Source organism: Aulonocara stuartgranti (assembly GCF_965226115.1).
Source record: "Aulonocara stuartgranti genome assembly, chromosome: 23".
Lineage (NCBI taxonomy): Eukaryota > Metazoa > Chordata > Actinopteri > Cichliformes > Cichlidae > Aulonocara > Aulonocara stuartgranti.
The window spans coordinates 38927175-38950780 of record NC_138958.1 but is presented as its reverse complement, the minus strand read 5'-3'; the positions used below and the strand labels follow the sequence as shown (position 1 = coordinate 38950780).

Genomic DNA, 23606 nt, shown 5'->3' with positions numbered 1-23606 from the left:
CACTTTGCTTCTAGCAGCTTGTCAAAAACACGTTATTTGTTCTAATTTCTTTAGTTGAATTTATGAAAAATATCAAGGATAAAACAGTCTGACAAACATAAAATGGTATTTTTGCACTATTAAGATGAATCCCAAAGAGCTATTAACTGAAAACCTTTCACATCTCAGCAGGGTGTGCAGCGTGTCCTTAAAAAATACGAGGGAGCTTGACAAAAAAAGAAGTGGCAGATGGACAGTATCTGAAAGTCAAGTCCTTAAGAAATAAAGCACAGGACCCGAGAGATTTAATTCTGATTCATCTGCTGTTCATTGAAGTCTCATCAAAAATATTCTCAGTGCAAGGGTCAAAAATCCATTCTTAATGAAGGCAAACAGGGAGAAAAGGCTGAGGTATCCCAGATTATTCCAGAAATTGAGTGAATTTATTAGGTCTGGTGGAGTGATGAACCCTAATGTGGTTCAGGTCAGGATAGAGTATCTGCAGCCCTCTGTAACACACGGTGGAGGCTGTGCCATGGTTTGTGGCTGCATTTCAGCCAGTGGTGTTGGAGACCCACAATGCAATTCCACCTGGACAGCACCTCAACAGCTTCATTTTTCAGCATTATTGCAAACGGTACCTGAGTAGAAAAGCACCTAGTGTTACATTATCAGTCATGGATTGGCCTCTGCAGAGCTCGGACCTCAACATTACTGAAGCAGTGTGGGATCATGTTGACAGAGAACAGAAGAAAAGGCAGAGCTTTGAATGTCCTTCAGGAAGTCTGGAGAACTATTCCTGAAGACTCCTTAAAGACATGACAAGTGTGACTGTGCTGGAGAATAAATGTCATCATACCAAATATTGACTTTCAGGCTCATTAAATCTGTACAGTTATTTTTATACACTGTATTTCCATATACATTTTCAGATATTTCAACAAATCACTGTTTTCCTAACAAGAAATGTAACTTGCACCAAAGAGCTGGTTGGTTAAATATCCTGTCTGAATGAGCCTGACATTTGCGCCTCCTTCACATAATGCTCTGAGGAGTAAATGCTCCACTTGCGCTATAACAGCTTTAGAGTGCTCCAGAGGTGCTAGCTTCCTACTCTGACAGAAGCTGGAGATATTCCTAATAAATAACAGCTCAACTTCACTATAACATAAGTCTTTCTATTTCATTTGGCTTACAACTGCTCAACCCGAACCAGCTTCTTTTCATTGAAGACGAGTAGCCGGGGCTGAGTAACGCTGTCTGGCAGAATCTTCGTGATTCTCCCCCCGCCCCATGTGCTTTTGGGTTTTTCTCCTTCTCTCCTCCGCTGTTGCTTTGATCACAGCAAACAAGTAAATGGCTGCACTACGGGCACAACGCTCTGAGGCAGAGGAGAGTGGGAGAAGAAGAATAAAATAGTGTCTGCCTGCCTCGAAGCATGCCGAAAGACAAAGCATCCAGTTTTCTTAGAGACATTAAATGTGACAGTTTCACTGAGCAAACTTGCTTGTAGTTTCCAGTGGACTAATTCCCACTGGAAAAAAAGATCCACTTACATAAATGAAGCTGCACCTTTGAATCGTTCCTACAAACAGCCTGACACAGTGACATATATTATTCTCGCTGCAAAAATCGCACTTTGAGTCGAAACAAAAATCCCGAGACGTGTTCAAAAGGTGCTTGATAAATGCGTCTAGTACTTGAGCAGCAAATCCATTTCCTGCTCTGCGTGTCTGCTGCCAAAAGTGCATTAAGGTCAAACAACAATCAGGCTGTGGAGGGGGGATTAAAGTGTTCCTCAATGCAGTGACTTGATTTAGTCTTATTCTAAAATGAGGCCGGTTCTGATTCAGTCTCTGAGTGGAATAAGGAGACTTATTGATTGTTGTTTCAAGGTTTTACGGCAGACGCGAGAGTTATGGCGGTCGGGGCCGTTATCGGCTCTCTGCCAAGAAAAGGGATCCGGGCGCCGTCAGCAAACTATGCCGGCGCTCCATAAACAAAGTGAGCTGGGTGGCATTTTTCTCTTTCTTTCTTCTTTCAGCAAACAAAACCCACTCTGCACACACAGCATACACAACAACTGAGAAGTAACATTACCATAAATGTGGTTTTATTAATAATAACAGTATCTCTTTTAATGAACATTGCAGATACATAATAGAAAATAAATCAGAAAACAGGAAAGACGTCGTCTCACGAGTCGTGAAAGTGCCTGGAATAATTCTGTGCTATATATTGTCGTTGTTATTCATCACCGTTTGTCACCGTGTCACTCGTCAAAACCACGCCAGCCACCAGAAAAGCTCCCAATTCGTCGTTGTGAAACAATAGTGCGTATCACCCCCCCCCGCTAAGAAAAAGTTTGCATTCCCACGGCTTCCCAAAAGCTGGAGCGCTGAGCATCGGACTCCAGTCGAACTCTCTCTTGGATTGGACGCGTAGCATTTCTACTTTGAGAGGCGTTGTGAATAATGACCACCGGTTTTCATGAATATGGCTAGATTGTCTTCATCTTAATCGTGTTATTGTCTTGATCATATTTACACAATGCCACATCAAAGAGCACAATACACTCTAATCCGTGTTACTTTTGGCAGGAGGGACAGGTGGAGTGGATAAAAGCAGGCCTGGCTCTCAATGATTTGTAGGGTGACTGAAAAAAAAAAAAAAAAGAGTCAAAATGCAAAATTCTCAGCTTACAGAAAAAATCCAGGAATCATCTGAAATATAGTTTTTGAAAATAGATGGCGGGGGTGGGGGGGCAGAACACAAATGTAATTTATTGTTTAAAGATTCATAACATTGCATATTTTATGGCACTAAGTTAAACATCTATGAGATGCTGCAGGTATTTTAGTATGAGGTTAGTTTGTGTGTGTGCGTGTGTGTTTTTTTTAAAGAGATCAAATATTATGGCACAGCTGCAGGAGGAGTAAGTGCACAGGCTGCCTTCATGGGTCTGAGTCACAGGCTGCATATAGAAGATGGACAAAGCCTTTGCGTCTCAAACGTAAGTGCCAGTGCAGAAAAGCATTCCTGCTAATGGCCAGGTGGAGACGACTCCTCTGGCTGTGAAAAGAACTCAGGAAAAAATGACCGTACCTGTCGCATGAGCTGCACTCTCAGGAAACCTTTATGGTCTCGATCGCTGTGTCAAGATGATTAAATGGAATGTGGGTGAAAAAGTGCCAAATTACAACAACAGTCATCTCAAGGCGCTTTTTACTGCGAGGTGCAGACCCAAATTTGGGAGAAACCCCCCGGAAAATGGAAAGCTTCCTGTCGCCTCTCGTGAGCACACACTCGGTGACGGTGGGAAGGAAAAACTCCCTTTTAACAGGAAGAAACCTCTGGCAGTGTGAGCGTTCACGTTCCTCAGTTTCAGATCCATCGCTGGCTTGACTTGCAAAGGATCGCAACATCAAAATACCGACATTTCAAATCTTACTATGCGAGAACAGATCTGAACTGCATGACACTGTACCAGTTTCGTGACTGAGAATGGTAGGCTTTAGCTTGCTTTGATCTAATGTAGCATCTCTACTGTAGTTATATATAAACTGAGACTGAATTAGCATTTTTTAAAATAAATTCTTGTCACTGTTAAGCATTAATTATATCGTTTGGAAGGGATTGATTCTAAAAGGCTATTGGTTTTCAGGTGGTTATTGGTCATTAGCTCAAAAAATATAATCCTCTAAATGTTACTTTCATACTAAGAACTACACATCTCATAAGTTAGCACGTTTCTGCACGGTATCTTCCGACTCATTTTGAAATGAAAGGCTTACCGCCGCTGCCCTCTGAGTGAGATGTGCAAGGCCTGTTTTTATTTATCAGAGAGCGCGCCTCAACTCACTTCCACTGACATGGTGGACGGCAAACGAATAACAGCTGTCATCTGAGAGCAAATGAATAAGTGAGATTAGCCCTGGACAGCCTTGTTTGGTCCTACAGAGGAAAGCAGGTGGACTTAATGCTTCAGGTGACCGTGGATGTCATGGCTTGCCTCCTCCGTCCGCGCTGACATCATCGATAGCTACTTCCACTGTGAAGCGCCGAGATGAGATCGACAGATGTAACGTAACAAGTCTGCCGCGCTGCTGTGAGCGGTGCGTTTGAAATGCCGAAACTCCCCTCTCCCCCCCTTTGTAACGACGAAAACACAAACGTCTTCTGTTTTTTAATATAAGGGTAAGACATTTAGTGAACGACCTATTGATTTTCGTGAGCTATGCAGTTCCACGTAAACGTTTTTCTTATTTTTTTTCTTTTACTAGATATTTCCCCAACTCCTTCTGTCAGAAATGTCATAACTTCTCTAAGCAAATATCCCTCAGTTACAAAAATAGACTTTTCTTTTTTCATAAAATAATACACATAATTACTTCGCAGTGATATAATCTTTTTGTTAAGGTAAATAGCAAGGCTGTTTTAAAAGTAAATATTGTGAGAGAAACAGAGATGTGAAGCCTAGCACCATATTCCTCAACCCCCCCCCCTCCCCCTCCCCACAACCACCCACCCACCTGCACAGGTACGACTCCTCCGAAAGCATTCGATGAATTAGGGGAAACCCACTACCCCCCACCCTCGCCATGTGTTTTCTGGACTCCAAGTTTTGCATATTCTGGTTGAGGCCAGATTCTCAACCCTGAAACTCAAATCCAAATCTTACTCGTCTCCCGAAGGCTGTGACTTGTATTCCCAACCCCATTAAAAATAAAAAGAATTAACCGCCCCCCCCCCCCCCCCCCAAAAAAAAAAAACTTTAGAAACTACACCAGAAAAACAAATGAAAAAAATAAAGGTAACAACGGTTTAACCGACACGTCTCACAGGCCTTCACTGCTTCACTTTTTGTACAAACTGAAAGAAAAGAATAAAAACATAAAATAATAAAAATGAGTCCCAAAGAAAGAAGAAACAAGTCCCAAAACACTGTTGCTACAAAGAATTAGAAAAACGTATGTACAGGACCCTGTATTCCTCGACTCTCGGGGTAAATGATCATAGGTGTTGGCTTGTGTTACGTGAGTGTTTATACAGGCATACAAAAAAAGTTCTCCTTGCTTCTTCTTCTTCTTTTTTTGTTGATGTTCAGTTTCAATAAAAGCTCGAATTGGACAAAAAACAAACAAACAAACAAACAAAAAAGAAAACATTGCCACCACCTTCTCCAGCAGTTTGAAGCCCCTCCCCTCCTTCGGTTGTTTCCTGGTGCAAAATTCAACAGCAGCAAGTAGCTTAGTGCCATTTAGGTTCACCTGGCTCCTTTCAGGGTCTGAGTGCCAGTGGTTAGTCCTCCCTGTGACAGACATCATAAAGATCCACAGTCTACCCCGCCCGGCGCTGTCACCATATAACGCTAGATATACTGGTCTCTCTGGGAAGCAGCGGCAGCATGGCGTTGTTGCCGTGGGCCTCCTCCAGGCTCTGCTGCCGGGGTGACTTGGACTGCGGCCGCTGTCCGTTGATGAGCGTCATGGGGATGTTGCAGTAGGTGTGCTGGTTGCCTAGCGAGGACAGCGGTGGGAGCGTGCCGCCTTGTGGCAGGTCGTAGTCGTAGCTACGGTAATAGTGTTTCTGCCTCATCTGGGTGTGGCAAGAGTTGTGAAAGGTCGAGCGTAAGTCCGGGTGCGCCGTCGCCATGGCGGTGGAGGTGGCCGCCGCCATGGAGATGGCCGAGACGGTCTGGAGCTCCCCGAAGGGGCCCTGCTCGCTGACGTCCAGCACCTGCTCGTGGGAGATGCTCAGGGGCTCCATGCGCTTGAAGGGCATTTCATACAGCAGCTGCTTCCAGAACTTGGAGGTGAGCTTGTTGCTGGACGGTCCGCGCCACTTGATGACCGTGAGCATCTTGATGGTGTGTTTGAGGGCCTCCACTTCCTGGTAGTTCATGATGCCGCGCAGCTCGGCACACTCGATCAGGATTACTTTGATCTCGCCGGTCACCAGCATGTTGCGCAGCCGCGTCTCCAGCTCAAAGATGCTCCACCCCCTCCGCACCACATAGCTGGGGGTCATGACGATGATGAGCCGCTTGCTCTGGTCCACGCAGCGCGCTACGTCCTCGATGTAGGCTGGATTCACAGACAGAGAGACAGAAAAGTATATCTTTTGATGAATCAGCACGATCATATATAGACATTATTTGTTTCTGTTAGCCAGAGACTGTATATAAAAGATGAATGTAACCTCCTGCTCTAAAAACTGAAGCCTGTGCACAAGTCATCTGCAAACTCATCAGCTAGTCTAGAGCTTTTGGTTTTTGGTGCTTACAGTGTAGCAGATAATGGCTCATTCTTCTACTTTATGCAACAGGCATAATTTATAAATGCAAGTAAATATAAATGATTTAAAGACCTGAGTTATTTTCAAATTCTAGCCTTTCATTTCTAGATTCCATCTCAACAAAACTGTTCTATTTTCCACACAGACCTCAAATCTTTGCTAAAACATGATTGGTCAATAGAACGCGGCCTGCATGTGGACAACTGGAAATGAGGATACCTCTGACACTAAAAATCTCATTCCTTGCCTACAGATTATATACATTCATACACTGTTCAGTTTAAGGAACATTTTGAAATCAAATTAGATCTCAGTCAACCTACAGAGGGCAGAATTCAAAGACAGCTTGAAAATGAAAGGGAAAAAATTATCCCTAAGTCTAGTACACAAAATTGTACTCAGTAGTTTTTATGACACCCATGTGCTTGAATGCATGGCTGACAACACTGGGGCATGCACCCTAATGAGACCAAACAGTGTCCTGGGGATCTCCTCTCAGATCTGGACCAGGGCATCACTAAACTCCTGGACAGTCTGAGGTACAAACTAGTAGCGTGGGATGGACCAAAACATAGGCTACGTTCACACTGCAGGCGAAAGTGCATCAACTTTTTTGACCCTATGCGATCCATATCCGATCATGGTATGACAGTGTGAACGGCACAAATCCGATATTTTCAAATCCGATCTGGTACTGAATCTGATACATATCCGATGTTTCAGAAAGCAACTGCTGTTTGAACGGTCAGGTCGCATTAAATCCGTCTTTTACGTCACCGACACAAGACAGACGCCAATTATCAGCTCCGGAGAAGCGCCCGATAAGACATCGCGAACGCTTCCTGGCCATCCAGTGTAGATGTCAGTGAAACTGTTGGGAAGACAACGTTGGAGAAACGTGAACATTTTATTTGTACTGTATAATCTGCAGATTCTGACAGAAGTCTGCAATCATCCTTTGAAGCACCGCTCCTCTCTAAAACAGCAATAAGGATAATTATTAGGTTATTTACATTATTATGTGAATAACAAAATAACTTAAAGTAAAAATTGGGAAACGTAAAGTCCGAAGTCTTTATATTAAGGACCATCAGTCAAACAATATTGTTGTGTGTGACGTCTTGTTTTGCGCATGCGGGCCGCTTTGAGGGTTCACACTAGAGCGCGTTTGCTGTCGCATTTTATTTGTAGTGTGAACAAGCAGACAAAAGAATCGGATTTGATCAAAAAATCGGAATTGAGCATTAAGACCTGCAGAGTGAACGTAGCCATAATGTGCCAGAGGTTTCGGCTATTGGATGTGAGCATGGAGACCAGTCAATGGAATCAATTCCTTCATACTCCAGGAACTGCCTTATTACTCTTGCCACATGTGTCCGGGCATTGTCATGCACTGGGAGGAACCCAGGGCCCACTGTAAACAGTAAATGAACTGGTTCTTATTTCGCGCTTTTCTACTCTGAGTGCTCAAACCTGCTCTACCACCTGAGCTACAGTCACTCTACCAGCGTAGGGTCTGACAATGGATCCAAAGATTTCATCCCGTTGACTAATGGCAATCAGAGTGCCGTTACCTCACCTGTAGAGGTCAGTGCATGACGCAGTACTGACCCACTACCAAAACAGTCTATCTGGATGATGTTACAGGCAGCATAACATTCTCAAAGGCTTCTGTAGACCCTTTCACGTCTCTCACATCTTCTCAGGGTGAACCTGCTGACATCTGTGAAAAGCACAAATTGCCAATGATGGACCTGCCAATTCTGCTATTCTGTGGCAAATACCAGTCAGGTATGATGGTGGGCAGTGAGCACACGGCCCACTAGAAGATGTCAGGCTCTCAGACTGCCCTCCTGAAGTCTGTTTCTGATTGTTTGGCCAGACACATTCACACCAGTGGCTCTGGCAGTGCTCATCCTGTTCTCCCTTGCACAAAAGAGACGATACCGATCCTGTTGATGGGTTAATGGCCTTCTATGGTCCTGTTCAGCTCTCCTAGAGTAACTTTCCATCTCCTTTGATTGGGAGGTAAAGGAGTTGGACTACCTGTGTAACCTCTGTGGGGTCCAGCTATTGCCTCATACTACCACCAGTGACAATGACCCTAACCAAATGCAAAGCTAGTGAAAAAAAACAGTCAGAGAAAGTTAGGAGAGCAAAAAATGTCAGTGACCTCCACCTGTAAAACCCTTCCTGTTTTGGGGGTTGTCTCATTGTTGCTCCTCTAGCGCACTTGTTAATTTCATTAACACCAAAGCAAAGAAACAACCAGGAACAACTATGGTTAGCTGACTCGACGCTAAACTTTGTTTAAAAAGTATTCCTTTAATTTTTTTGAACAGTGTATTTATGTAGACCTTTGTTTAACGAGATCAATGCAAAAATGTATTAAACTCGTCAATTCAAACAGCCTGCAGGGGGCAGAAGCCTGATTGTTTCGAAGTCGACACAATACAATAATAAAATAAACATATTTTTATGGTCTCAGGCACTGCTCTTATTTAATTGATTTGATTTGATTGAAATAACAACACAGCGACACCCAAAGCGGTCAACTGCAGCTTTTGCTATCCAGCAGTGGCTACATCCATCTTTTACACACAGTCCAAACATTAAATCCATTTCTATTTTTAATTGTGCTCATTTGTTCAATCAAAACAAACTGTAATTGTACATGAAACTACAGAGAGCTAATATGTGATGAAAATATGCTGAAACACATTACACAGGCTATTTGAAGAACTCTCTTGGCCTCATAGCGGCTTCTTACCCAACAGCTTCCTTTTTATCAAAATTTCAAACAAACAAGTCCAATTACCAGATGAAAAAGTGTGACGTTTAGGGGGGGAAAACAAAAAAGACCGAAAGCTGAGGACGTGAAACAAACATCACACATCTGACAGATTCTAAAATGTATCGCTGCTAAATTATTCCACCATCTGGCGTCAGGATACTGAGGCATAAAGTGAAGATAAAATAGATTTGTGATTATAGATCCTCACTTAAATAAACAGCTATAGTCTATGCCGCATTTAATAAGAAGATGTACTTGTAGTAACAAGAGGCTTTAGATTCAGAGCTTAGCGAGACACCACTGTCAGCTTCGACTCATATCTATCATATACAGTAAATACAGTATTGTGTTTAATCAGCTGCTTGTGTTGTGATGAATGGGAAGAAGTGTTTCCACAGACCTGTCCTCTATGTGTGTGCAGCTAATGCTTCCTTTTAGCCTTTCTTGGCCGAGACAAAGACCAAGTGTCTCCTCACTGGAAGTTAGACGGGATTAACTGGGCTTTACCTCCCAATCAAAGCCCATGACCCTTGTGTGTGTGTGTGTGTGTGGGAGAGAGAGTATCTCGGCATGTCTGCTGGTCTTTAAGAGACCAGCAGACATGAGAATGAGCTGCTTCTTTCAAGTCGCTCTGCCCGAGGCTTTGCGATGAGAGCGATCTGATTAGAGTAAACTTAGATTTGAAGTCGCTCTTTTCATCGACACAACAAGTTGGTCTCTTTACTGTTTGGTAATTGGTCCTCATGGGCTAATTTGCCACAATGTGTCCCTGAAGCTTAAAGTCTTCACTTTGGGTTTATTCAGTTTAGGTTAAACTAAGTTTTTCCATCTTATCGTGACTAAAACAAACATGAAGGGATAAATAAATGGATACAGTATCATTAGCTAATGAGTAGAAGATTCATTTTAATGTTTTGAATTGATTAAAGTGAAAGTAAATCTGCCCTCTCGAGGGTTGCGGCGTGATAAAACTTTATAGCTTTATAGATTAAATCCCCCCTTTCAGAGATTTTACAAGCTTTACAATCAAACTGTTGCATGAGCAATAATTGATTCACATCTGCATAAAACCTAAATTACACGGGGCAGGAAATCACAGTGGCTCTGCTCTCGATTGTTTGTCTCTGAAAGAAAACAATAATAATGTTAAAAAAAAGTCTAAAGTGCAAATAGCCCAGATCAATAAATGTCTTCCTACTTTGAGTGTTTTGCAGCAGATGCCCCTCCCACTGCCCCCTAACCAAAATACACAATTTCTGTAGAAAATTACACCTCAATTTCACTTCTTTTTACTGCAGTCGGATATTTTGAGCTTGAATACAATTTTTGAAAACATTTTGTGACTGACAACCTCAGTCCAGCCCATCTAATTTAAAAAAACACAATAAAGAAACATGCAGAGGAAATGAGCTGTGTTTATTCTTATGCATTGGTAACGCTTTATACTAATGGACACAGTAACTTACACAGTTACTAATACGTTTATCAGCTGTTCCAGAATAAGTACTGATCCAGAACTTAAAAATGAAACAATAAGTAAGAGGGAATAATAAGGATATGAACGGTGCCGTTACCGATATTTGATGACTTAGAAATTTGAAACACTGCTATTGGAAGATTTTTTTTTCTCTCTGAGACACATATAACATAAACAGATTATTTATTTTCTCATTCATACCCAACTTGGCTCTGATTAGTTGGCTGCTGTGTTTGTGGTGTTACAAACACACATTAGTTACAGGAAATTTACAGAGCGGTGGACAAACTATGCAATGTCAGCACTCCTGAGAAGGATGTAGGGTGTTTCTAACATCTTCTTTCATTTTATAATTGTTGCCAGTCGCTATAAACACAGATACTGATAGACTGAAAGATAGCCAATATCAACCAATAATATCGGCCTGTTAATAAATTGGTCAGCTCAACAGATGACGCGCTAACATGTAGTATTTCTCAGCTCAATGCTTATTATCTATAGTGAAATTCTGGACCATAGTGATTATAAAAACTTTGAAAAATACTAATTAATGATTAACAAGATGTCAGGCTACTGATTCCTCATGTTTATGTCCTTTATTGTAAAGTGTTACCAAAGACTGTATAAGCTGCACTCAATGGCTACTACATAACTTTTAAATGCTCTCAAAGATCAAAGATTTATCTAAAAACAAACATTTTTTTCAGTCAGAACAATCATGTCAAAGCCTTTTAATACAAAGTGCAGCCACAATCACTTTCTACATTACTGATCTGATCAGAAAGTCTTTGTCGGAGTGTGTCGGCACGAGCGTTAAAGATCTGGGGAAGAAGTACCTCTAAGTAGTCTTGTGTCATCCTGGAAATGATCATTGGTGAAACCTAAACATAGATATTTACATTCAAAGGTCGATTAAAAGAACATTTGTTTACATTAAAAACAATTGTGTGAATGCGGGGACATGGCTCTGGCATAAACTGTGTTTCTCCACTGATGCGCTGGTAGCGATTGTGAAATGATAAGCACGCTGATCAGTTTATTCCAGTTTAATATGGGACACGTAGCATAAAAAAGCAAAGGACTTGGACATAGTTCAGCCAAGACTTGTTACTTCTGGTATATGTTAAAAAAATACTCAGTGTGCACTAGATGAGTGTGTCAGAAACGTATAACAGTGGTATAATACGTTCACCCAGCATACTGTGGCATTACATGTTACAATCAGCAGCTCAGGAGAAAGATTGTTGACACACGCTGGCGTCCCAAATGGCCAAACTGTGTTTATCTATAGCTGTGGATTACACTTTATTATATCAGCTGTTGAGATGCTAATACATTCCCAATGGGAGCTAAATGTTTATACATAGACATGATAAACCAGCAAGCTGTGCCACCGAGCTGCAACTGTGGCAGATGTACTTCAGATTTCACTCCATCCTTGCATTTTTATGCCATTTTTCCCATATTACAACAGTCCCCCTGTATGGAGCATGTAATCACAGCAAGGGATTTGGTTTACAACCTTTGCACAATTCCACTGAGGAGGAGCATAATTAGTAATGGTGCTATGTGCAGGAAAGACAGGCAGTTGCAAGTATTCAAATGGATGCTAATAACATCATGATACCGAGCTCATCTTTGCGATCAGTTAATCAAAGATAAGCACAGGGCACGGTGAGAGGCTCCATTAGAAATATACTGTGGTAAAACATGCATTAATATCCATGCATAAAGAGATTTTTGATTGTACGGCTGACATCGTTACATAGCAGCATGCAGAGGCACACTTTGTATTGAGCTGGATTAGAAACATGGACCGTAATAACAGGGTTGACTCCTCCTGATAATTATGTTGCATATGTGATATAGGTTATTATGCCTCCCACAGGCTTAAAATGGTGCAGATCATGCACTTTAAATGCTAAAGCAGATAAATAATTAACCAGTATGTACAGCCCTTGCCTAGCATTTCAATGTTTTATGTTGCCTACTTGAAGTTATAATTTATATACTGTACCTTAATCTACTTATTAAATCAAGAATATACATAAAGTAGAAATATGAAGTGGAATAAAATTGAAGTAAAGTACATGTACTTTCATATATCCTGTTGACAACTGGTTGGATACTCACATTAAAAGTGGCTAAAGTTTCAAATAATTATGCCTCAAAGTGTCTCAAAACAATTTATGTGAGCCAAAAACTCGGGCTTCAGACAACGTTAAACACATGATTTCAAAGGTTTGGTCTTGCTTTGTTCCGTTGTAACAGACAGGTCTGTATAACAAGGCAGAGCTTACAAGCACTGACTGCGGAAGCCAGTCGAGGGGCAGCCTATCAGAAGACACAGCTTGTTTTGGATTGAAATGTGGAATAAAGGTTAAGTTTACGATAAATAAATAAAAGTTGAGATAAATAAGAATTCGTTTTTCTGTTTAAATAATCAACAACTGTACAACCAGTTTTTCACTGATCAGTTTTTGTATTTGATTCATTAAAATGTTATGAAAATGTTTAACAGGGGTGGACCCCTCAGGCTAGCCAAGCTAAACTGCAGTCGTTTTTTCAGAGGCACTTGTAACATTGCTGGCAAACTTTAAAAGGTTCACGGAATTGTGCTTAAAAATCCTCGTAAGTCGAACCCTCGTTCTAAGGTGCCTTTCCAAGATCACCCCCTAAAATAATCACATCGCATCGTATCAAATATTGCACATCCTTTCATATTGTATCATATATGCAACCCAAAGTTACTGCACACAGGATTAATGGATACAATTAAATGCCTTTTTTATTTTTTATAAATAGTGCAAGTGGTCGCTGCCTTAGATACAGCTTTTAATACTGGAACACAATTTTCTGACTATGAGCGAAATATTTTGAAGATAACTTAATTCATGGTCCCCTTATAAATAATAAAAAAAATAGTATTATTTTAGAATTCTTGTAATAAAATTTTGATCCAGCAGGTTTTTAAAGTGGGTTTGGTTGAGTTTCCCTTCAGGTAGAAGCAGTTAAATAGTCAACCTTTTATCCCTTAATTTTCATATGTCACAATCTTGATTCACTATTTTATCCATCTATTCCATTAGCAATCCATTTCATATCCCCATCTTTGGTGCCCTTTTATTGACTACATGTAGTGCTTAGACGTTACACGAGGAAGTGGTTTCTTTTAGGAGTATAATACTTAAAGAGGTTGTTCAGAACTGAACTGGTACTAGCATAATTCGTTTCTTGCTTACGTGAGGTTGGGCTAGCTATGTCCCATGATTTAATACTTAGCCATATATTCTCTCTTATAAATGTTGCCTTTAAAGGAAACTAAAGACTAAAACTGAAATTAAATGAATAAATAACACTAAACAAACTCTAAGCTACAACACTTTTAGCATACTCATCAACTTTTGCTCCGCCTTTGGTTATAAAAGCTAAGTTTATAAAGATCATATGAAGCAATGACGGCCTCGCTAGTCTTTGTTATGCCACAACACAAACGCATAACAGAAAATAACAACAAACAAGGCATCACCACTGCAGCGACAACAGCAACACGAGCAACACCAAGCGACAAGAAAACATTCGACACAACGTGACATCGCCGTGAGAGAGAGAGCTTACTTCCTGTGGGGATCAAGTCCCTGTCTGGAATGAAGAGTTTATACCCATAATGCTTCTCCAGCACGTCGGGGAGGATCTCCAGGGCAAAGCGCTCCTCCTCTCGGGTCTCCTGGCTCCACTGGTCCGGGTCCACTTTGGTGTAGGACAAGTAGGCGTCGTAGTCCTTGTTATCTGCAGGTAGAGCAGGGGGTTTGGGGGGGGGGGGGGGGGCAGACACTGACATGGGTGAAACGTGCCGGCTCGTGTTACACCTGGCTAATCAGTGATGCATTCGTTGCCTTCAGATCCTTTAAACTAGAACCTTTCATTTAGTTTAATAAAACCTGCAATCAAGCAGAAGCAGAGACAGAAAAATGAAGCCTTGGTCTCAGCACAATGAATACTTGCAATAAAAAGCTCCCAAAACCACTTTGCTTCAATTAAATGTGTATACATTTTATGATTTCAACATAATGTTTCCTACTGTGGTCAGCAAAATTATGCGCTGTTATACCCCCAGATGCTCAAAATCTATTTTCACACTGGTATGCAGGGGAGCTATTCATTCACTGAGAGACTTCACCGAGACAGGACGCCTCCATTACACTGACCTCTGGGCACCTCTGCCCATCTGAGTGCTTTTCATTACTGCTCCGTCCCCACTGACGAATAATGTTGCCTTGATAGCTACTTTGCCCACTGCAGGCAAAACAAATTAGACTCCAGCCTGAGCTAAATGCCCGACGCGGCCTGCTAGGCCGGCACATGGCACGGATCCATCACCTACATGAAAGCTCTGATTGATGACGGATTTGAAAGGACTGAGAGGAGGAAAGACTTAACGCTTAATCTTCTTAAACAGGAGCAGTACTGTACGGTGAGTCAGGAGAATGAAGGACATGTCAGCCACTTTTTTACTCTGAACCTGATCAGTCATTTCAAAAGAGGTCAACAGGTTTTTAACCGTTAAGTATGAAAACATAATAGCTTTTTATGTACTTTGCAGTTAGCAAAAACACATGAGCCGGTTTGAGCTGGTGAACTTAATCATAGCCGAGATACACTGATATTTGCAACTTTGTGGCAATGGTTTGACAATAATCTTTTTTGCTTCCACTCCCACTGTGCTACACGTGGAAATGAAAGCCTGTTTGGTACGGAAGAACTTCAGCGACCCGAGTTTTGTGCAAGACAGACCACGCTCTGTCTCCTTCCCAACATTTTATAATAGATTTATATCTATAATAGACAATTTCACAGTTCAAATGTAGAAATTAAATGTTTTTGTGCAGGTCGGAGTAAAGTCCTTCTCATTTTATCCACAGCCTTTGGGGACGAAAACGTAAGAGAAAACATCAGAGAATGCAGTTCCTCTAATGACCACTTGAGGGTGCAAAAATGCACCACTCCTCATAGACTCGCGTATTAAAATGACCAACTTTAGAGCAGAAATAAATGATGCCAAATGACTGTTTGACACAGGGTAAAACTTTAAAGTTGGGTTTGGGATATTTGGTTTATTTAAAAGGAACCCCGGCTTTTTAGACATGTTTGCGCTAAAATATGCACTGTGCTTTCAATAATATATATGTGGTGTTAAAATATGCCAAATGTTTTCCTTTTAAGCACATTTTATATAAAAGCGATTTACCAGTAGGGTGTTATTTTCTTCTCAATGCACTCTGGGTAGTGACGTCATACGGTTGCATCGCATTGAGTTCACAGTTAGCGACGCACTGGAAATGGCTTCTGTTCAACCTTTCCAGTACTTAGTTTACATGAAGATGAAAACAATCGGTCACACGAGGACGCGAGAGTGGGGGAAAACTACTGGTGTCTATGCGGCTACTGAGAGCTTTTGTTGTAAAGAGCTCAATTTTATGGCAGCAGCTATCCATGGTATTGCATAACCGCATGATAAAAACATTAATAGAATTCTAATTTTTATTATACAGTGAAATTACAATATCGTTATTTTTACAGATTCTCCATGCAGCACAGTGCACCAAAACTTTTAAGCCATATGTCTTAATCCAGATGTTCTTTGGGCAGCCCTTGTTAGCCTCCATGACCGGTATAGTGCTGGTCTACCAAGTCATAACCAGGTCACTAATAGGCAAGTTAATTAATACGGCTGCTACACTATAGAAAACAAAACGGGTTAGCTGAACAAAAGCGCCTATACTGCCGACAACCAATACACGTCATCGTCCCAGAATACATTGTGTGCACAAAAACATGGCCGCTCCCATGGCTCCAAAAATGAATTAATGAATAACGGAAAACTCCTCAAGCATGTTTTTATGTAGTGGAGATCATTTGTAACATATTTAGAGTAACTTGTCATAATAGTCGGGGTTCCTTTGAACTATTCACAAGGTACCGGTGTCTGAGCACCTATGTGCGCTTCATATTATCCCAACTCCACCTCTCTTAAATCCTCTGGGTATAAAATAGAAACCATCTGACCCCCAACAAGTTTTGACTGGTGAACTTTTGTGACCTTTGGTGTTTACTCTGATAAAGATCAGCTCCAGTGCACGCCATATTTTTGGGCTTATGAAAATAAAATCATCAGATTCTATATGCTTTTTTATTCACTAAAAAGCATCACATCCGCACCACAATAGGAGGAAAGCACCATAACTGGGACACTCTGCTTGCATCTCTAATGAGTTTACCTCAAAGGCTGCGTTCACGCTGCGGCTCAGAGTTTTTGGAACTGCGAGTTCCTGTCTTAATTATGACTCGGCTCCCTCTGCTTTATAGTGGCCACCTGCAGCGTAGCAGCCATGTGGCGATGATGTTTAGTGTGTTGGAGAAGACAGGAGCAGAGAACGAGAGGGTTCAAGAGGAGGCAGTTTGGGATCAGTTCTCAGCAGAGCATCACATTTTTTTATCCTTTAATATCCTCTCCATCCCACACTCCTGCTTCTCTCTGGACTGAGAGACTGTCAACAAGATTCACTTGCATCCCAGCGGGTAATCTCGATATTTGGGCTGGCGCGCACAACTCTTAGGTGACGCCTCGTAATTAATCCAACTTGTTTTTTTTGTTTTTTTATAACATGCAATTCATTTCACAGCGTCAGGGACATGTAAAAATAATTGAAATGTAACCTCATAATCACTCAGTATAACTAACTCTGAGGTTTATGTTCTGCTTCACAGAGACATAAATCTGCTTGTTTTTCTCTAGTAGCTTTTAAATGAAAGCTGTGTAGGCAGATCAAGGGCTATTTTAGTGGAGATGATTCATGCATCTGTTGTGAGAAAGAGAAAGCAGGGGAAGGACGAAAGCACGGGGTGAATCTAGGAGGTGCACTGATCCCCTGTTCACTTGCGTTTCGATAGCTCGCTTATAGGAGGCTAGTGCTGTTCATCTGAGGTGTGCAACATATTTTTAAAATATATATCATCAAACAAACAAACAAAAAAACGCATCCGAGTCTTTGCTTCCTTGTCCCACATGCTGACTAACTTCGGCACGTGTGCTCTCTGTGTGCGTGGAGTCGGGGGGGGTGCGTACGGGCACGGGGGCTCACAGTGAACTCTTGAACTCGCCATGGAGAGTGCCAAGAGAGTTGGAGGCGTAATCTCTGGGATATCTTTTGGCTCCATTACATTTAATGGAGAGTAGATTGGAACGTAACACACACACACTTAACTCTGTGCTTGAGGAGACACATGGCCTGGACTGCTAATGAGAAGATGACTCTTTGTTTTTAAGTAATGCTTTGTTTTTCATAATTCAGTATTCACTGAAATACTGCAATTCAATTTTTCTCAAAAATATGCCTTTGCCCTTGGTGTTTGGCTTGCATGCATTGCCATATTCTGGGTCTTGATCATACTCACACATTTTATCATGTAGTCACATAAAAAATAGAGTTTCAATAGACTCTATGGAGTCCTGCTAATCAAATGCAGTTGATGAATAGAAGCGTCAACACTTGTGAGCGCCTCTATAAAAGTTTTGGTAGTTTGCTGGTTTGGAGTGTGTGGGTGTGTGTTAACACAATGTCACAATCTTCCCAGGAGTGGACGTTCCACAGTGACGAGACCATGTAACCCTAACACACTGCAAAAAAACCCCAAGAGCTACATCTCAGACTCTGATGGTCTCGGTTAGCATTTTGTATGTTAAAGTTCACAACAGCATCTGAACAATCTGATCTCCTTTGGACTTAAGAGACCAAAGTAGAGATGTTTGGCCATGATGCACAGCACAATGTTTGATAAAAACCAAATGCAGCACAAACATCTCACACTAACTGTGAAGCACGGTGGTGGTGGGGTGATGATTTGGGCTTGTTTTGCAGTCACAGGACCTGGGCACCTTGCAGTCGACCCTGAACTCCTCTGAATACCAAAGTATTCTAGAGTCAAATGTGTGGACATCTATCTGACAGCTAAAGTTTGTTCTTTTTGTATCACTAAGTTTTGGCCGATGAGCAAATGTACAACAGAACGGCTGGAAATAGAATAAAAGAAAAAAATCAAGGCATTGCAATGGGCCAGCTGAAGTCCAGACCTCAACTTAATTAAAATGCTGTGGGGAGACCTTAAGAGAGCTGTGCATAAGAGACTGATACAGTCATTCAGAAAATGATTACCTCAAGTAATTGATGATGAAGCCTCTTCTACAAGGTACTGAATAATAGGTCCTATGAAATCTTCCCTTTTCTTAAGAGTGTACAGAGTCTGCTCTCATTCAGATAATAAGGTGAGTCAGTACAATATATGTATGTATGTACAACGGTGGACACAAAAAAAAAAGCCTCTAATCAGAGAAACTCTTACATTTGATAATTAACTGTTGGCCATCTGCTGGCATTAACTCTCTCTCTCTGTCAGATGTATTTTTTTTCTGTTTATTGAATAAAGAAAAATCTGAAGTTTTAAGTCAAATCAACAAATTACAACCAACAGCTGTACGTAACTTTACTGCCACAATGGGAACTATGGGTCATTTGAAAATCACAGGAAATTTTTCTATTTGAAAAGAAAAACGTAATGAAAAAAGTCTCATAGTTGGAGATCTAACATTGCAATAATAAATGAATCCATCCATTCTTCCACTTCAGCTCACAGGAGCTACAGTCTTAGCAGAAGCTGGCCAGACCTCCTCCTCCCCTGCCACGGCCTCCACCTCTAACCCAGCCAGCCATTTTATGGGTTTGTGCATCCTTAAATCCTCATTTCACCCCCTTTCCTCATATTTAGTGCCTTCCGTCAGAGTGGAGAAGGGGAGAGGGGTGCAGCCAACTCACCTTCTGACCCACAAAGCATCCTAAACAGATGCCCGAACATCCTAACGGGCTCCTTTTGAATCAGAGGATCAGTATTGACACCTTGAAGGCCAAAGGGGAAATCCTCTTACCGACTGTTCTGTTTGTTCTTAGTTTCTCGCAATTTCCCTCTTTGAGAAGAAGGAAACAATAGTAACTGTTTAAGCATTACAAACTGCCATTTCTTAACACAAACTCCTCATACATAGAGTATTTATTACAAAGCTCTCTCATTTCTACTTGACTTTGTCATCACAGATGAGCTACTTAATGCTGACCTCTGTTAGACACACTACTTCAAACAGGATGCATTACAGCCCCCTGTGGAAAAACCCCTGATATTCAGCAACGCCAAACCGCGCCGAACGCAGACGGAGACTCATAATTCTGCGGCACGCTGACAACGCTGACATTGGTATTTATGGCAGAGTGTTGATGAGCTCCCACCTCTTTGTCAAGCCCGCTCGGCTGTTGTCATCATGAAGCCTATTATTGATTCCACTGACACCCACACAATGTGACAAGCGAGTGGTCTTTAACTAAATTGCGCCGCTGACAAATAGCCGACGGTCCCTCCTATTGTTGCGTAAAGCTTACAATTTTGCATCTGGCAGAAGAGGGAGCCAGGCGTTCAATTAGTGCTTCGAGTGGCCGCCGAGAAACACATACAAGTTCTTGGCAGCGTGTGCAGCTACGCCGGGGGAAACATAAAATAGATATATAAATATTTATCTGTGCATTGGAGACACTGGCTTAAGCGCTTTATTGATGAAAAGTGCAGCTATATCGCCCTGTCAGTGCAGCAGTTACCATAGTGATGAGATCTCGGTTAACCACCTTCTGACTGTTTTTCTTCATTTCCAGCCCGTTTAATGCCTTACCCCCTATTTTACGTACGCGCCTTGTTAGATGCAGATGCGATTGAATGCCAAGAGGTGGCGGTGAAGAGATCTAATAGACCGCGGCGTGCTGGGAAGTATCGGGGGTGGGGTGAGGGGGGTCTCCTGAGAGCTCCAGAGGCAGAGTGCTGTGTCTTATTGAACCTGATCCCCTTCTAGTGAAGAGCAAATTGAAAATCTGTTTCTCTCTCCCAGCATTCACTCAGGTGGCGCAATTAAACGAGACAATTGCTGTTTGGCATTAAGTTCAAGGCGCGCCTTTTTTTCCCCTCCCGCCACCCTTTCTTTTTTGTTTTTTGCTTTTTTCTCCCCCCAACACAAACGCCTCTGGGCCATCCATTACGGCAAAGATCCATGGCCGGAAGCCTGACATAGCCAGAGGTAATGGCTTTCATTGAAACGTCTGATGTAGCAACCATCACAGTTTAGCAGAGCCGGGAGGGTACGAGGAGAGCAGCGGGCTACAGAATCCCTCCTTTTTTTACCTTTACCGCACATAACTCTGTCTCTTGCTGACTCTGTTTCCACCGCGTGCAGTCCCTCAGCCTCTCTGAAGTAATCTCATTCTCCCTGAATTCATTGCCGGGCTGGTACTTCAGAGACTCATTACAGGGGAATCAAATTAAAACTTGCTCCTTGTCTCAGTTTGATGCATTCTCAAGCCAAGACTCATCTACCAGGCCTGATTTTTTTCCTGTTTTTTTCCCTGTGTACTATTGGTAATGGGGCCTCAGAGTTTATGTTTTTGTCTGGCACGCCGGGCGATGTGTTTTGATTCGCTTTATGGCGAATGTGCGGCTGAATATATTACCCTTTAGCTCACACGCTTTCTCACATGTGGTTTGCATTCATGAGGAATAGAAATGGACATCAGAAATCACAAGACTCTATTGCCTTAGAAATTAAAAAAATGCATGTTGTGCTAATATCATCAAACTGCGGCAACAATTTGCACTTGGGCTGAAAGGCTAACTGACTAAAATGCATTGCATTAAAAAATAAACGTGGCCTAAGTTTATTTTTCCCACTTGGTCATCTACTGAAAGAACAAATTGCTGCTGTTGTGAGAATCAGGCTGCAAAATCCTGTTGCGTTTAAGCTGCTGTGTGTCTGATAAACTTTTAGACGGTTAAATAAGACTGTTGTCACCAGAAAATCAAAAGGTAATGGACTTCTCTATTGTGACTGAAGCTACTGTGGCTGCAGTTAGAGAGGCTGTTGTGATCTTTGCAGTTTCTCTGGGTTTCTATTGTACTCTAACCTTCTGCCTGTGGCTTCCATGTCATCCCTTTGTGAATGTCAGGAAAACAAAACCTAGCTTTTAAATAGATACAGCCACCATGACTTTCTCCACTGGTTTTCAAATTTGGATTTTAGCATTTTGTTCAACCCCATGTTGGGTCTTTACCTTACAATATAAAGCACCTTGAGATAACTGTTGTTATGATTTGACACTTCAATATTAATATAGTTGAATTGAATTGGATTTCTGAAGCTAGCCGGGATGTCATTGGCTAATGCTAATGCTAGGTTAGTAAGCTACTGTTTGGCACTTAACTGAGTTTAAAATGCTTCAAAAGGGAGAAAAGTCATAAAGATGTATGAGAGGTTTAATTCATTGACTTAAATTAGGTGTGACCACCCTCCTAGTAAAGCTCAACTTTGAGGCTTAACATAGTTCACAAATGTTGATTCAATGAACATTTAGCCTGTTTATAGCTAGCTTATAGTTAGCTGTTAAAAAATGTATTAATTTGCTATAAGCGTGTAAGTTCTCAGTCATCAGGGTCATGGTATTCTAAGGAGCTTGGAAAGAAAAGCTACTTAACTTCTTAATTGCTATAGAACCAAAACAGTTTCTTTGTTGAGCATTTTAACATGGGCGTTTGTGAGGACTGACTAATTTTAGAGGCGGCCTCAAGTGGCCGCATAAGGAATTGCACTTTTCATTGACTTCATTTTCTGATCTAGAACTGGCCTCTTGCTGCTTTATTTTGACATGTATTTATTTTCTTTGTTTGGCTTGCTGTGGTTTTTACTTTCTGACTTTGTTCTTTCAGTTTCATTATTGTATGATTGTGACATCTCTGTATATATTTATCTGTGTGCTTTCCTTAGATGTTGTCAGTTTGTCAGGTTCCTTACTCCATTGCCTTTTCTGACATTTACAAAACCCAATGCAAAGACTTTGAATATCTCATCATCTACAGATCATAATGTAATCAAATAATTCAGAGAATCTGGACAAATCTTTGTGTGCAAGAGACAAGGCTAAAAATCTGTTTTGGATGCCAGTGATCTTTGAGCCGTCAGTCTGCACTACAATGAAAGCAGTGGAAATCACTGCATTGACTCAGGAATCCCATATGAGCATAATCCAGAAATAACAGCATCTTCTCTTAGCTGAAGCTTGTTCAAAATGGAATGAGGCAAAGTGGAAAACTGTTCTTTGATCAGATGATTCATAATTTGAAGGTCTTTGTGATAAACATGGACGCCACATCTTTCAGACTAAAGAAGAGAGGAACCATCGACGCTCAGTTTGAAAGCCTGCGTCAGTGATGGCATAAGAGTAGACTCCAACGATTTAAATGGGCTGTCTGCAGTCCAGACTTTTCACCAACTGAAAACATCTGGAGTGTCATGAAATGAAAAGTTCAACCTGAGCTAATATGCTTTATGAAACACAAAAATGTCTACATTTAATGTTTAAATGTTGAAAGTGGGCGCCCAGAGGTTGAGCAGCAACTACTTGTGATTGGTGAAAAAATTCAGTGCAATCAACTGCTGTTTATTCCTCGTGACAAAGTGGTTATTGTTCTATATTTTACTCTTGTGAGCCGTTGAGAACTGTGAATAGATCGATGCCGTATAATCCCACAAAACAGCAGCTGCTTCAGTATAACCAAAAAAAAAGTTTACAAGATAAGCAGCTCTGAATAAAGTGACAGTGACACGTTGGGTAACATGGTGAAAGCAGCATATGTGAACTACAAGCGTTCACATTACTGGGTGAGTGGGTGTTAGTTACCCCATCTGCAACAGAATAATAATGGGAAAAAAATACACACAGTGACTAAATGTCCCCTAAAATAGAAAGCACATCAGCAGCAGCTGCTGCCGCCGCGCTCACAGCGCTTAAGTGATCAAGGCCGCACTGTCCCCTTTAAAGCTAAACTGTGCAGCTTTGCCTGTTGGAGGCTCTGAAACGCAACCAGTGAAAACTGTTTGAACAATCCAGTCTCCGTTACCCAGAGGTTGTGCTTTGTTAT

General features: G+C 41.5%; 1 protein-coding gene and 1 long non-coding RNA gene across 3 annotated transcripts in view; both read right to left on the bottom strand.

Moving 5' to 3' along the window:
* Window positions 1–2075: 2075 nt before the first annotated feature.
* Window positions 2076–4699, bottom strand: LOC309701357. The gene is made up of 2 exons (XR_014274954.1): window positions 4512–4699; window positions 2076–2635 (listed from the first exon to the last, which is right to left on the bottom strand). It is a non-coding gene; the product is annotated as an uncharacterized lncRNA (long non-coding RNA).
* Window positions 4700–4751: 52 nt separating this feature from the next.
* LOC309701084 (interleukin-1 receptor accessory protein-like 1-B) overlaps window positions 4752–23606 on the bottom strand; it is a 343032-nt gene continuing 324177 nt past the window's right edge. Inside the window, exons 10-12 of one of the 2 annotated variants that reach the window (XM_082525081.1) lie at window positions 14166–14336; window positions 11384–11428; window positions 4752–6065 (exon numbers count right to left, since the gene is read on the bottom strand). In XM_082525081.1, the coding sequence (XP_082381207.1) occupies window positions 5338–6065; window positions 11384–11428; window positions 14166–14336 (944 nt within the window). In that variant the 3' untranslated portion in view covers window positions 4752–5337. The remainder of the gene's footprint in view (window positions 6066–11383; window positions 11429–14165; window positions 14337–23606) is intronic. The other variant, XM_082525082.1, reaches the window with a different exon arrangement.